This window comes from Micrasema longulum, unplaced genomic scaffold (genome assembly GCF_059751315.1).
Source record: "Micrasema longulum isolate JH-2025_06_02 unplaced genomic scaffold, ASM5975131v1 h1tg002585l, whole genome shotgun sequence".
Lineage (NCBI taxonomy): Eukaryota > Metazoa > Arthropoda > Insecta > Trichoptera > Brachycentridae > Micrasema > Micrasema longulum.
The window spans coordinates 91,883-107,663 of NW_028279721.1; the positions used below are offsets into that span (position 1 = coordinate 91,883).

The window sequence follows — 15,781 nt, forward strand, 5'->3', positions numbered from 1 at the left end:
AAAACTCCACTTGCCTGGCAATACTAACAAAACGTCCATCTTGTTTTATTTCAGAACCTGACAAATAAAAAAATAATCGAATTCTTCAATTGTATGATATTATTTGTGAATTCGCTACTTACATATGAAATGTGATCCCACCGTATTCGCATTTAATCTCATGCATAATTTAGTTTAAATCGGTAGTTGCGTAGTAAGCGACGTCTACAGAGTAACTAATAGCCAAAAGGTACATTAGACGAAATAATAATAAACTATATATCAACAATATTAGTAACAAAAAACGTCCTTTTTTATTACAATATTTCGGCTACGCCATGAATTTCTTATAAAAAAATTCGTAACGTCACAAAGTCAATATGGTAAACAGTAAACTCAAACATTCGGAAAATCATCAATACGCATTTACTTACGATTTGGAAATTAAACGTCAAATTTTCGCCTATGAAAAATTGTAATCGAACCGTGGTAATAAAAATACAAATAATAAAAAAATAACCCCAATAGTTATCAAACCAAGGTGTGCGTAAGATACGAATAGACAAATAATATTATTTAATATTATTAGAATCATTGGCATGTACTCGTATTTCAACCGTTGCTGAATTCACACTGGTTTATTCCTGCATACGATGCATGAGAGTTCAACTGTTATGTGTTTCCATGGTTATGTGTCTACTGTCATCTGTCATGTATCAGAGTACTCAGGTATCAAAGTTAAGCCTAACTGATTATGGGCAGATCAATCAAATATTCTCAATTCGTTGCGCACTTCCTTAAATAAACTAACCAATATAAATGTGAAAGATCCTGCAAGACGGGTATAGTTGATAAGTGAAGCCAAATACTTGGAGCTGGAAATTGAATTTCTGGAGCAATTTTCCCTGAGAGACAAGATACCCGGGTCCGTCCACCTTCACTTAAGGAATGCTAAGTAAAGTTTCGATCGCATTTTCAAAAGTTATATTTATTTAATACGAGGTCTAATGATCTGCGGCTATGGAAGATACTTAAAAAGGAGGGTGAGTGTCAGAGCCGGTCCTCAGTATGTGCATAAGTTCAGTGGACTACCAAGTAAAAATCTGTATCAATAAGTTTCTCTCGTAACAAAGTTTTGAAAAAAAGTAAGATAAGTTTACCGTGGAGACGATATGGAGTGGTATGGCACATCTTTATTGTGACCGAGCAGTTCTTGGTTGTTCTCGACGATTCCCCACGGAGCCACTCCTATACTGACCACCCTTCCAGCTCTCTGCGACCGTTCTAGGAGAAGGGCATCTCCCACTTGTCGAGTCACACCTGAAAGGAAAAAAGAAGATTCATATACAATATTTTGAAAGCCAGGGTTCGATTTTTTTAAATTCAACCAAATTAGACTGTTTGAATTTACTAATTTGGTAACAGTAATCATACAATTTTTTTAATTATCATTAAAGGTGTCAAAAACCAACATTTCTTTGCTTTTAGTTACTGCAGAACAGCGTTTATGTATACACAATTCTTCTGTATGTGTGATGTCACTAAACTCCTCCTAAAAAACTGATTTACGTGTAGTTTCATGCATAATAATGAGATTTGCGCTGCACGTGTTTGTAGATCTTAAAATCGTTAAGAGTTAGGAGCATAAATGTTTTGTTCATCGACCTGCCAGATTTGTATTTGACGAGAATGCATTTACTAAAAAATTGGAAAAATGATATTTTTTTGCAAATAAAAAAAAATGTATTTGAATGTTTAGAAACAGCATTCGTTTTTTGCGGATCTCAATCAGATTCTTTGCTTAAATTCTTTATAATTTCTACCCATTTATTTATTTGACTGAATTTTTGGTAATACTGAAATAATATTAACTGACATTCAATACATTGTTGAAAATTGTAATTCTAAATTAAATGCGCTCCTGTTGTTAGAAGAACAGAGTGTGACAATTACGAAAACAATTCATTATTTCAAATATATTTTTTTGTTTTGGAACTCAACCATAATAAAGTACCTAGGTACTTACTTAAATTCAATATTTGAATACAAATAATTTTTAGTTTAGGAATTTAATCATAAAAAAATACCTAGGTACCTACTTATCAATGAAAAGTATTTTTCCAAGCTAATAGCAGGCAAGCCAACTTTCGGGCAGGACGACGTCTGTCGAGTCCGCTAGTTTAATATATTAAATCAATACAATGAAGATGGATAAGCATGGGTTACCTAGAAGTCTTATATGTCAATCATCTTATTAAATATATTTGCATACAATCAACACACTCATACATATAGTCATTGAATACATACATTTTCCTAATAAAATATTTGAGAATGTGTTGAAGTGGGTCATATTTTTTATTTATTTGAATCAAGGAGAAGTATCATCGCCCATAGAAAATTGCCCCAAGTTTGACAGCAAAGTGAAGTATACAAAAAAAATAGCTAAAAATGAGTATAAAAATGACATACTTCTGATCGTCATATATATTACCTTGGTGTCATCATTAATAAGAATTTGCGATGGGAGGCTCAGATCCAGTCACTAGACTCTAGGTTGAGAAAGCTGTGCCATCTATTTTGCTCTCTTAGAGACATTCTGAATATTGGCACTCTCAGAAGTGTGTACATTGCTGTTTCAATCCACTGCAGCCTATGAAATAGCTGGCTGTGGGGGTTGTGCGGCATAAATTTTAAAGCCTCTTATAAATTCACAGAAATTATTATTGAGATTAATATTACGGCGCCCTTCAACATACCCGTCAGAACAGTTGTTCCAATACATTAAGTTGCTGAATATGAGACAACTGTACCTAAAAATGTCCGTACGAGATTTTAGCAGAAAACTAATTATGTCATACCCAAAACCCGTACGACTTTGCTCAGAGACATATATCATTTATCGCACCGAGAGTGTTCAATATTTTGGAAGAGCGTATTAAGCTCTAAAGGACAAAAACTATTTCCAATAAAGGAGTTAAGGACTGGATTTTCCTTAGTGGGAGGGATTTGAGTAGCAAATTCCTTGATGATTTTCCGAATGTTTTAGTTTATTGTTTACCATATTGTATGGCTGTGAGACTTGAACTCTGAAAGTGAACACTATGAATAGGCTAGAGGCTTTTGAGATGTGGTTGCATCGCAGAATGCTTAAGATATCTTGGACATACCTGATAACAAACTCAGAAGTCTTACGTCGAGCTAGAACGAACAAAGAACTCCTAACCACCATAAAAATTCGTAAAATTTAATATCTGGGGCATATAATGCGTGGAGAAAAGTACCACTTGCTTCATTTAATTTTGAAAGGCAAGATTGAGGGTCACAGAGGGTCTGGAAGAAGACAGATGTCCTGGCTGCGAAATATACAAGACTGGACTGGCTTCAGGACTGTGGAGCAGATTTTCCGGGGAGCACAGAACAGAGAGACTTTTGCCAGAGTAATTGCCAACGTTGGGGATACCTGACAGGGCACTAGAAGAAGAAAAAGTTTACCATATTGATGTACTATATGTATATACGTTTAAAAAATAATAAAAAAATATGTTTCTGATCCTATATTTGTGGTGATATACTCACGTGTCTGTGTCAACTAATTGCTCGTCCCATCTCAACACAGGAATTCTAGTCCCATGGAGTTGGGACTTATGTAAATAAATAAATAAATATAAAAATTAAAAAATATACTGGCTAAAAAATGCTCCGAATATTCAATTAGGGGCAGTATACAATTCACTAAAATCTTAAAAAACACTTAGCTTTCAGGCTTGCGATAAAACTCAAGTGACCATATAATATATCTCTGATCATCTTGTTTTATACATAGAATGACCAGGACTTGAAGATGTGCCCGGAAGGTAGTCGAAGGAGCTCTTCAACGGCTTCCAGCAGCACCACCGAGTTTGAGCACCTTTGATTCGTCTCTAAGAGGCCATTAGTTTTGGAACACGACTGAAAACGCGATAAAAGAAATATTGACTCATTTACGGAATTAATAAAAATAATGACTCATTCGGTATAATCACGAATGTTAATTCAACCGAGCTATTAATTAAAGATATTGAACAAGCCTGAAAGCTAAGTATGTTTTAAGCTTTCAGTAAATTGTATACTACCTCTGAATTCGGAAAACTCATTTATAGCGATATTTATACATACTTTTATTTGCTGTCAGACGAGGGGCTTTTTGAGACTTCTTCTTAACGGACTGAGCTCATATCAAACACAAATAACATTGGAAAAGACAATTATATACAGGAGCAAAAACCTTTAAACGAAACAGTTAAAGAAAAATAAAGGACAAATCCAACTCGTAAGCGACCACGTCGCGAACCCCGGGCAATGGGATCAAACTCATAACGGTGTGATCACAGTAGATAACGAGATGATGAAAGGCGAGTTTCTGATGCCTGCAAACCAGAGCCAACCAGCTAAGGGAAGGTAATCCCGATAGGAAAATCCACCAGAGAAGGCAACGGGAAACCACTCTGGTCATCTTTTTCTAGAAATCACTACGGCGAGTACATCCAATAAGCAGCTGTCCTGGCTGCAGAATATAAGAGTAGCGCAAGACCGAAATGCTTTCGCTGTAGTGATCGCCAACGTCGGGGGAACCTGATATGGCACCGCAAGAAGAAGAAAAGACAAATAAATATAATGGACAAACATTATGGGATCCAGGTTGATTACATCTACTTAAAAGACTTCCATTCCGTGTGCCATCTAGACCGACAAGACAAAATCTTCTGTTTTACACAGACAACGCGTCAGCGAACTACTGAAAAAACAATACCTAGAATATGCGGGCAATATAACTATAGATTTACCGAGGCTGTTTTTTTCATGACAATTAATGTAAACTTAACTCAAAAGTCATAGAAATATTGAGAGAAGCAGATATTTCATTAATTGTAATATTGTATACATTTTTTTTATTTCTTATATTATATTGGTTTTATTTAACATAATTTGAATTGTTGTCTTAAGTGTAAACATTTTTTTAGTGTGTACATGGGTGTCCTACAGTGATATACAAGAAATGATCAATATATTTTGTAAATATATTGACTATTATTATCGAGCATATTTAGGGGTCTGGAGAAAAATAAATAATTTGATGTGATTTATACCGATTTTTCCAAAACTTTTGACAAGGTCGATCACCAAATACTGTTGACCAAACTGTCTTCGTTTGATATTCGTAATCCAATTTTATCATTCTTTAAGTCATATCTCAGTGAAAGGAAACAGTTTGTAAGGGTAAATAATTTCATCTCCAACAGCATTAATATATTATCTTCGGTGTACCACAGGGTGCTCACCTCGCTCCTTTGTTGTTCATATTCATCAATGATCTAGAAAATGTTTTTCTTACTTCATCAATTTGGCTATTTGCTGACGACACTAAGATTCTCAAACAGATTAACAACCCTTCCAATTGTTCACTACTACCATCTGATTTACTGTCTTTTAGCACCTGGTGCTCAACCAATAATCTATCTCTCAACTTAAGTATGTGCAAGGTAATGAGATTTTTTTGTCTGGAAAATCCAATCATATACGACTACTCACTGAACGATGAAATATTATCATCTGTGTCTAGTACACGATATTTAGGTGTTAAACTTGACACTAAAGTTTCTTTTACAATTCATATTGAACATGTTATCAATAAACCCTTAAAACTCTTTGGATTTATTAACAGAAGCACAACTGACTTAAAAAATATCAATACCCTTAAAACTCTCTTCTGTTCCATTGCTCGCCCGCACCAATACAATAGAGTATTCCTCTGTTATCTAGTCTCCATATTATGATGTTCACATCAAAAATATTAAATCAATTAAACATCGATTTTTCAGAAAGATATGCTGGAGGTTGGGCTTATCCAGAGACCAATAGACGTATAATGAGTTAGAAACTAGACCGTCGAAATAAATCCGATCTTCTAGTCCTATTTAAAAATCTCAACTCACTCTTTGATGCACCTGAATTACTGAGCACAATAAAATTAAATATCCCAACTAGAAACCTCAGACAAAACTGACTCTTTCATACCGATAACCATAGAACTAACTATGGTTTTTATTCTCTTATACCCAGAATTCTTAGGTCTACCAACAAACATACCAGTCTTGATTGATTTGATAACAAGTTGTCTTTTTTCAAACGATCACTGACTCAAATTCAATTATAAACACCTCTCTCCCGCTTCCACTCCCACCAAGTCTACTATATACCATTGTATATTTATACTTTCCTTTGTAATAATTTTCTAAGCATAAATATGTCCTTAAAAATTCCCATTGGGCGTATATATAAATAAATAAAAAACTGTTTACCCAATAAAATAAATTAATTAATTTAAGATCCAAGCAATTTCATTAAAAATATTATTTATTTTTAAAATGATTAATGAAAATATTTAATTTACAACCAAAATAATTCAGATAATGATTTTTGTTAACAAGTCCGATCATTCTGGATAGAAGTGCCTGAAAACCATAACACTCGTAATTAGAGGTTCAAATTAAAACAAAGGACTGAAATTTTCACCAACCCTAACAGGGACAAATAAAAACCATGTAAAAAAACTTGACATATCCTTCAATTAGTCGACTTGTTTTTCTGACGAAGATTCATAATGAGTCTGAAATGCCAACATACACGAGTACATATATGTATATGCACATACATATGTACATATTTCTCGTCACGCCGAGCAGGAAATTCCTTACAATTAGTGTTTTCAACAACTCGAAACATTTCACTGCACGTTCCATTGAAAAACCAACCCTCCGTTTTGTTATTCACGCTCTATTAAATAAGTTCATACTCGTTATCCATACTTACATCATATTATAAATGCAAAAATGTGTTTGTATGTGTTTTCGCCACGTCTTAACGGAGCGACCGATTGACGTAATGTCTTGCATAAGGATAGCCGGAGAGGTGAGAAATAAAACAGGGTAATTATTTTCACCCCGAATCAAAAAAATACAATGGAAAAAATACAAAATATATCAACATCATCATCATTTCCTTTCCGCACATAATGGTGCATAGGGCACTGCAATGGTAAACCAATCGCTAGATATGTTGAAATTTTTTGTTACATGAAAGTAAGATGATCAATCTTACGCTTCAGGTGCCAGTACAGGGACTAACATAAGCAATATTATTTGCAAAGGTGGGGATGTCAAAAAAAAAAAATAATAAATTCATTGTTTAAATTGTAAAAAATATTTTCATATACAAGTAAGTTTGTTTTTCGTTTTTGTTTTAAAGTAGGATTTTGGTTTGTGAACAGAATAACGATACTTCGTCTTCAAACGGATAGTCATATTTTTTCCATAGTGATGACTGTGAAGACTGGCAATCGATACAAGCTACTTTCTATCTCGAAAAAAACATAATCTTACTCGGAAAATTATTATTGATAAATTAAAAAAACTAATTCAACGTGAGTCTAAATGCTTGCAGACGAGCAAGATTTCCTTCCTAGGGAGTTATTCATATTTAAATTTGTTGCAAAAGAGAGGAAAAATATTTTTGAGAAGGGAATATGGAAGTATAGGTATTTACAGGACTTAAGAGTTGTCATTGGCTGTTAAAATAAGTATAAAAATTGGAAAATTGTTTTCAGGCGTTGCCTGTAGGTGGATTGGTTCAGCCGGATAAATCTCACTCACACGATAAAGATTTCAGCTCTTATACTTCACAAAAGTCAACAAATGGAAGAGTTGAAGAAATGTGGATGTTCAAACATAAGCAGAATCGTGAATGTAACAGTGTGTAATTTAAATGTAAAAAAAATATTAATTACCTAACTAATTTCTCCCCAATTCCATGCAAGCGAAACCGGGTGTTAAAGCTAGTATCTTATATATTAATAATTACATCACATTTAATATCGACATCAAGAACTGGATTTAACCTCTAACAGAGCTGTAAAAAAGAAAAAGGGAAAAAAAAAAAGAAGCGATGGAGAATGTTTTAGAGAAGGGAATATACAAAGCAAGGCATCTACTAAAACATATATAAAAAATATAAACACTCGTTCAGCAACACAAATTATCTGTATTGTCATTTGTATCAACCGCCTTTGGTAAAAAGCAATACAATGTTATTGCTCCAAAAATATTTCATGATTTATTGCTAAAAAATATTATTATAAAAGACTCAAAATGTTAAACAAATTTTAAAATAAATTACTGCACGCATAAATAGTGTAGCGAGAGATTTTTTGATAAAAATATGTAAATCAAAAACGTAGTACATTATATAATTGGTATACATAGTATTTTTATTTTTATGTATTTCATGCTTTATATTTGTTTTATTATATATTATACTATGTTATTTATGTTTAAGTAACATGTATTCTTGGCACATATATATTTGGATAATAATGATTTTTAATTTCTTACATTTGATTAGCTAAGCATTTATAATGAGGTAGTTTTAATTTTTATTTTTTATTTTATTTATTTATTAGTATAGGACTACTTATGCTCTAAAGATAGAAAATCTCTATCTAAGAACAGGCTGTGCCATGTAAGACGGAGACTATCATAAACAGAGAACACTCCGTTTTCATTTAACATTATTTGGTTTTATATATGTAGATTACCTGTTATTAAGTATGTATATTAATTTCTGCAAATTTATAAATAAATAAATAAAATAATATTATTGGCTGGTTTAAGTAGCCGCTTAAGGCTGTAGTCGGGTAAAACGCACGAAAAAATGAGGAAATCATACGATTTTGCTATTTTAAAAATAAAGGTTTTTTTAAAAATCACGCAATAATAAAAATAATAAAAACATAAATAAGTTAAAAACAGTAATTTTAGAAGGTTTTTCTATTAAACAATGTACTGAAAATTTTTACACAAATTAAATATAATTACTTTTCGACCGTCAGATTACGCCATTTCAAATTTAGTCTAAACTTTCGTTAAAATTGGTTCAAATTATTTAAAGATAATAGAGTAGAAATTAATATGGTCGATGCAAAGTCTTAATTTTTTTGTAAAGAAATACAAGCATTTTAAATCACATACATTTTATGACATTTTCATTTATTTCTACGTAAAATTATGCCTTCGGTAATTCTTAAAAAAAAAATTGTAATAAAAATATTTTAGTTAAACCTTTTTTTATGTTATTGTATTCTCCATTTTTAGGAAGATAATTCTGGTTGTAATAATGTCGAGATCCGTGCACTTTGCAAGGCTGAGACAAGCATTGTCGACAGCATCAAGAAAGAGGCGCTGCGTTGGTTTGGACGTGTAAAGCGAACTGACAGCGAAAGAAGGCCTTAAAGGACCAACGATGCGAATGTTGATGGATGCAGAAAACGAGGAAGACCGAGAAAGACATGGGATAACCAAATCCAACAAATATGAAAAAATGGACATGTCAAGAGTAGGAATAATCGGAGTGCGTGCATGAGAAGATGTATGAATGCAGAGAAAACGAGGTATGTATGCAATGACAGAGAGATACGGATTTCTATCCTCTTTGCCTACCCCTAATGAGAAACGGTGTGAGTGTTTGTTTGTTTGTTTTTTGTGAACCAAAACTAAATAAAAATAATAACTGGTTCTTTTTTTTCCATCATTTTCGTACCACAGTCACGTTAAAAACATAGATATGTATTATTATTATTTTATTATTACTTGTTATTTCTGGCTGCGATACGATCCCACTTACTATTTAATACACACACACCTGAACACTTACTCCTACACTAATACACATAAACACACATCTACACTTACTCTCATACAAATACACATAAACACATCCTTTTGTTGCAACACAATTTAATAATAAGTATGATTTTTATTTAGAAACTTTACTGGTCTGTCTGCAAACTGTATTTATTTTTTTTAATGTTATTATATCATTGTCGACTGTTTGTTTCTTTGAAATAAATAATATCTGAATATGTCAATATTTAAATAAAGTATTTAACGTAAAATTCTGTAAAATCTTTCTTCAATTTTAGCCGTGTAATGAAGATTTTCTTTGCCTTAATGTGGTGATCTATAATGAGAATATAATACGAAAAGGATTTGTTATCTTATTTTAAGGTTTAAATCCTGAGTATTGTAGCCCCTAGGCAAATTGGAGCCTTGTATCCTAATGGGACATCTCTTTTCATTAATTAATTGACCGAAGAAATTATACTTAATTATGTTTTGAAATAAAAAAAACAACGAGCTGAGTGAATTGATACAAACAAATGTAAATAATGATCCGAATTTATTTTACTCGATTTAATTGTTTTTTTAAAAAGTAAAAATGAGGAAATTTAGTGAATAAAAAAAGTATTAACAATATTTTGAGAATGTCCAAATTTTGTTGACAAGGACTGGATTCAACTCCCTGGCGAGCTGTTAACATCAACATATTATAATAATTATTGCTAAACTTTTAATTTTTAATTTTGACTTTTTAATGTTAATTCTTAATTTTAACTTTTATTTTTAACTTTTAATTGACACTTTTAATTTTAATTTACACTTTTAATTTTAATTTCAACTTAAACTTTTAATTCCAACTCATAATTTTTACTTATTCATTTGTACATCTACTACCTGCATCTAATTAATTTTTGTTGGTTGTAAATTTTTACTCAGGAATATAAATGATCATGGAAGCAGATTGAGAGGGGAGGAAAGAAGGGTTGGAGCTATACAATGTCTTCTCCCTTTTATGCATTTTTTATCTAATTTTCATATTTTTACTTTTTTTACAATTTGATTGTTTTTTCCCCTCTCCTCCTGCTTTCATAATAAATAAATGTGAAATCTGTAATTGGTCTTTGTTGTATTGTACCTTGCATTTATATAAATACTGTATGACTTCCTTAATAAACAAATAAATAAACATATAACAACAGAGACAAATAACATTTTGTTTGTAATTTTTGAAGAAACTTAAGATATTGTGGATAAATCCATCTGGTCTATGAAAAAGTAGAGAAATTGATTCAGGCGTTGCCTAGTATGTACGTAAAATAATTCAATTAGATAAATCTCACCCGCATAAATAAAGTTTTCAGCTCTTTAACTTTACAAATATGAAAGAATTGAAGGAATTTAGATGTTCAAATATGGGCAGACAAATAGACTTATTTTCCTTTCTCTGTAATGTTCTTCATCTCTGTTAATATGTTAAAATTAACAGTTCCCTAGGGAGTTGAATCCAGTCCTTGTCTACAAAAAATTTGGACAAACTCAAAATATTGATTTTCATATTTTTCAATAAAAAAAAAGAAGCGAATTGAGTAAATTTATACATTCAGAAGACAAAAGAGATTTTTGGATTTCTTTTTGTAAAAGAAAAGCTGGCACTCGCATAATTCATTATACGATGTGTGCCTATCTGAAGGAAACACTCTCGAAAATGCTTCGTATGATTTTAGTGTGAATACTTTTAAGTCAGACTTCTTTATTTTTCATGATATAAAACAAAGACATATTAAAATTATAATGAATACTCAATCATCATTGCCATATCCTCACCCAATGGTGAATAGGGCACTGCGTTGTAATAACAAATGCAGCGTATCACGATCATATGTTATCTGTTCTGTAAGTTGATCAGTTTTACGGTCCAGGAACAGTGAAATATTGCACTGCAAAAACCTTGCCAGGAAACGAAACTAAGACCTTAAAGATGGAAAGCGAATGCACCAACGCTACGAGACAGGCTTATCCCCACACGATATATTTTTTTTATGATTTTTATCTGAGAATAGCTACCAAATCGAAAAAACTATAAAATTAACAAAAATAGTTAAATTAAGGGTAAATCATAAAATTACAAATATTTATTATAAAAAAAGAGAATACCTTAAAGAAAATATGGAAGTCTAAGCATTTATAGGGCTTATGACCTGCCATTGGCTGGTTTAAGTGTCAGATGTATAAATCAATAAAATAATTCAGCCAGCTGAATCAATTCACAACAATAAAGGTTTCAGCTCTTTAACTTCAATAAAATCAACAAATGGAAGAATTGAAGAAATATAAATGTTTAAACATAGGCAAAATTGTGAATGTTACACAGTGTGTAAAGTGGCCACTTAAACCAGCCAGTGACAGGTCATAAGCCCTGTAAATGCCTAAGCTTCCATATTAAGAGCTAAAACCTTTATTGTTGTGAAGAGATTAATCTGACTGAATTATTTCACATACTAGGCAACGCCTGAAAAAAAAATTTCTTAGACTTTTAGCTTTATTAGAGCTTCATTACAATTTTTTTATATTTTTTTTATATATATTTGGAGCCCTGTATTAAGTAGCCTTACGTGTCATGTACAAGGCTAAGGTAATCGGAAAAAATCGTTTTTGTTTGTCTTGGAAATGGGATGTTCGATCACTGATTTTGGTTTATTACCTTTATGAGTCCAATCACCATCGTTGCAAAGTTCAAGAACAATGGCGCGTGATAACTACTTTTTACGAAAGTGTGGATTTCTGTTAAGGATATTCCATCTTTCCTGCATTCTGCTTCAAGATTATGGCGTTGCAAACTGAAAAATGGGCACTGAAATAACAGATGTTCGATACTCTGTGAAGAAATATCATCGCATGGACAATAGTCATCATTCCTTAATTTGAACCTATATAGATAACTTCTCATAGCTCCGTGTCCGGTAAAAATTTGGGTCGTTTCGAAAGTACTTTGGTGATGATGACAGAAGTTTGCTGCATCAGCCAGCGTTGGGAAAAACATTTTAGTGATTTAAGATTTATTACAATATTTGAGTTTGTCCAAATGTTTGTAGACAAAAGACTGGATTTCCCTCCCTCGGAAGTTTCTGATTTCTTACTTCCAATGTGTGTCATAACGTATTTTATCAAACCCCGCAGACATAAACTTAATTAATTAATACATATAAAATAAACGTTTAAAATACAAAGCGCAAAAATAAATAAATAAATTAACATTTACAATTAAAACAAATGCATGTATTTAATAAATTAACCCATGTCTAAGGAATAAAATATTATAATACCTTGTAAGGAACATCTTATATCAAGACAAATTTACCCTACAGCCACTAATTTGTGTCGTCTATCGGAATAATTCAACGCCCTATAAAATAATTTATCTTGGGTTTAATTTATAACAGAGTTAACACAAACACATAGTCGTTATTTAATGTAGTTATCGAACCGTAATACACTGCTTACGGGATTAAAATAAACATTTAACGAGTAAAAAAACATAATTTTAAAAGATACTTGAGAAGAAAAGGGCCTTTCAAATGAATGGTAATAAAAATGTGTCACTCCACCAAATCGAAAATAATTAGGGAGTGTCATACCCGTGTGCAGAGACAAACCTTAAGGTGAGGAAAGTACCTTCTATTGTCTTCACCTTCGGGTTATTCTCTGCATTTGAAATTAGAATGTACTTTCCTTACCTTAAGTTTTGCCTCTGCATACGGGTATTGTACCGGGTATTGTACGGGTATTGTACAAACCTTAAGGTGAGGAAAGTACATTCTATTGTCTTCACCTTCGGGTTATTCTCTGCATTTGAAATTATAATGTACTTTCCTCACTTCAAGTTTTGTCTCTGCATACGGGTATCAGAATCATGATCCAAAAATGATATTATTACTTTGAAAAGATAGTTTAACGAGTCAAAACTTTATCGAACGAATTCCCTGAAAGTTTAGTTTGAGTTTTTTTATTTATTTTTTTGAATTGATTTTTTTTGTTTTTTACAATAAACATAAGTGATTAAACAGAGTATTAAAAAAATAAAGCATAATTATAAAGCAATGAAAAACATTTTAATAGTAAAAATAGTAAACAAAAAAATCCCATAAAGGCATGGCCTGTTCGTGGGTATACAAGAAAATATTAATGAATTTTTGCTCCTTTAATAAATAATAGACAGTTATAATCTTTTAGTGTAACATACGGAAGAAAAAAAAAAATTCTGTAAAAGATATGGTATGGTATTATTTTTTATAGTAATTAAAAAAGGAAATAAAAAATATTTGAAAAAACACAAAAATATTCGTTATTATCAAAGGGCAACAAAATATATTTTAAAAAAAGAGATCATATCTTTAGTATGAATCCAGAATAGTGAATGTTTTTTAAAAGAACGCAAATTTTCTAAAGTTTGGAATCAATGAAATATTATCAGTAAAAAAGAATTTAAAATTTTTGGGGCTATAAAATATACATGTCTCTGTGCGAGCCTCGTTTTACAATTTGGTTTTTAACAATGTAACATTGTCAAAGATGCGAATTAAGATCAATATGTGGCTAAAAATCTTTCGCTAGAGAAGCCCTTAGTTCTATGGCATAGAACAAAAGTGTTCCAAATATTTGGTTTATTTTTGGTTTGAAAACAAACGTGTAACGGTCGGTTTCAGTTTGCGCTTGCAATTCTGAACCTTAATACCTACGGCCCGTTGTATCGCTGTAAACTGTAGCTAACGTGGTCGATATTTATAAAATGGATTTTTCCGTATGAGCGACTCTAGTTGCCAGAGGCAACATTTTTTTTTTTTGATTACAATATTGCTTAAGTGTATTAACTCCGCAATAGACGCGTTCTTTGCCATAATTTCTGACAACTTTCGTTTGTTACAAAAGGTAGCTAACTATTTGTAATTTATATTGATATTACTTAAAATACCTTGGGATATAAATCCCAAGGTATTTTTAACGTCTAGTTTAGAACATGAAGCATTTATTTCAATTTTGCTAAGAATTTTCCGCCAGAATAAAATATTTTCTACTGATAATTTTACAAAAAAAAAATAATAAAAACTTTAGATTTATTTGTTATTTACGTACGATACGTTATTGCTAATACAAAGGTTATAGTTTTTAAGGTATTCTGAAAAAATGTGCTAACCTACTTTTTATTTTTACATGAAAAAATAATCATCATTCTCTTTCCGCACCTAATGGTGCATAGGGCACTGCATTGGTTTACCAATCGCAGCGTATTTTTTGTAACATGAAGGTAAGATGATCAGTCTTACGCTTCAGGTACCAGTCCAGGTACTATGAAATATTCTAGTGTGAAAACACCCTTTTAAATAAATATTTTATATCAACCATGTCGGGAATCGAACCCAAGACCTCTTGCATGGCAGGCTAACGCGCTGACCATTACACTACGAAACCGACATTAAAAAATAATAAATATAAACGTTTAATCACATTTTTTTTCTTTTAAGTACTTTTTATATGCTACACTTAACAGCCAAGTTAAATTATCAATCGTATTTTTGAAAAATGCACCTGATGTTAAATATACATTATTTCAGTTTGAGGTTGGTGCGACTAAACACATTTTTGCATACCGCCATCTAATTGTGATTCGGCTCAGAGACGCATAAAACAAAAATGTAAACGTAAGTAAATATTCGTATTTATTAATCGACATTTCTATGTCTACCGGTTTCGAGACGAAATCATGTTTTCGTCAGCACACTAATTACACTTACATGCAAATCCCATTATACACCTTCACAGTAAAATATACAAAATAAAATAAACATTTATTTATTTATTTATATATCAACGGTTCAAAGAACCTTTTACAATAAAAAGTTTTACAGAAATAATCACAGCAGTGAACAATTCATTATGTAATATACAATATGAAATATAACTATATAATTCAATTAAATAATTAAAACTAAACAAATTAGTAATTTTTTTTTTTTAAACTGCAAAAAAGTAAAAAAGAGACATACAAATATAAGATGACAAATAAAAGATAACAAATTGAAGTGAGAAAACCT

The 15,781-nt window shown here is 31.5% G+C and overlaps 1 protein-coding gene across 1 annotated transcript in view; it reads right to left on the reverse strand.

Moving 5' to 3' along the window:
- LOC148271917 (transient receptor potential cation channel trpm-like) overlaps positions 1–15,781 on the reverse strand; it is a gene marked incomplete at its 5' end in the record, with an annotated part of 95,236 nt that overhangs the window by 76,267 nt on the left and 3,188 nt on the right. Inside the window, one exon of the mRNA XM_088240756.1 lies at positions 1,140–1,299. Coding sequence (XP_088096882.1) covers positions 1,140–1,299 — 160 coding nt within the window. The remainder of the gene's footprint in view (positions 1–1,139; positions 1,300–15,781) is intronic.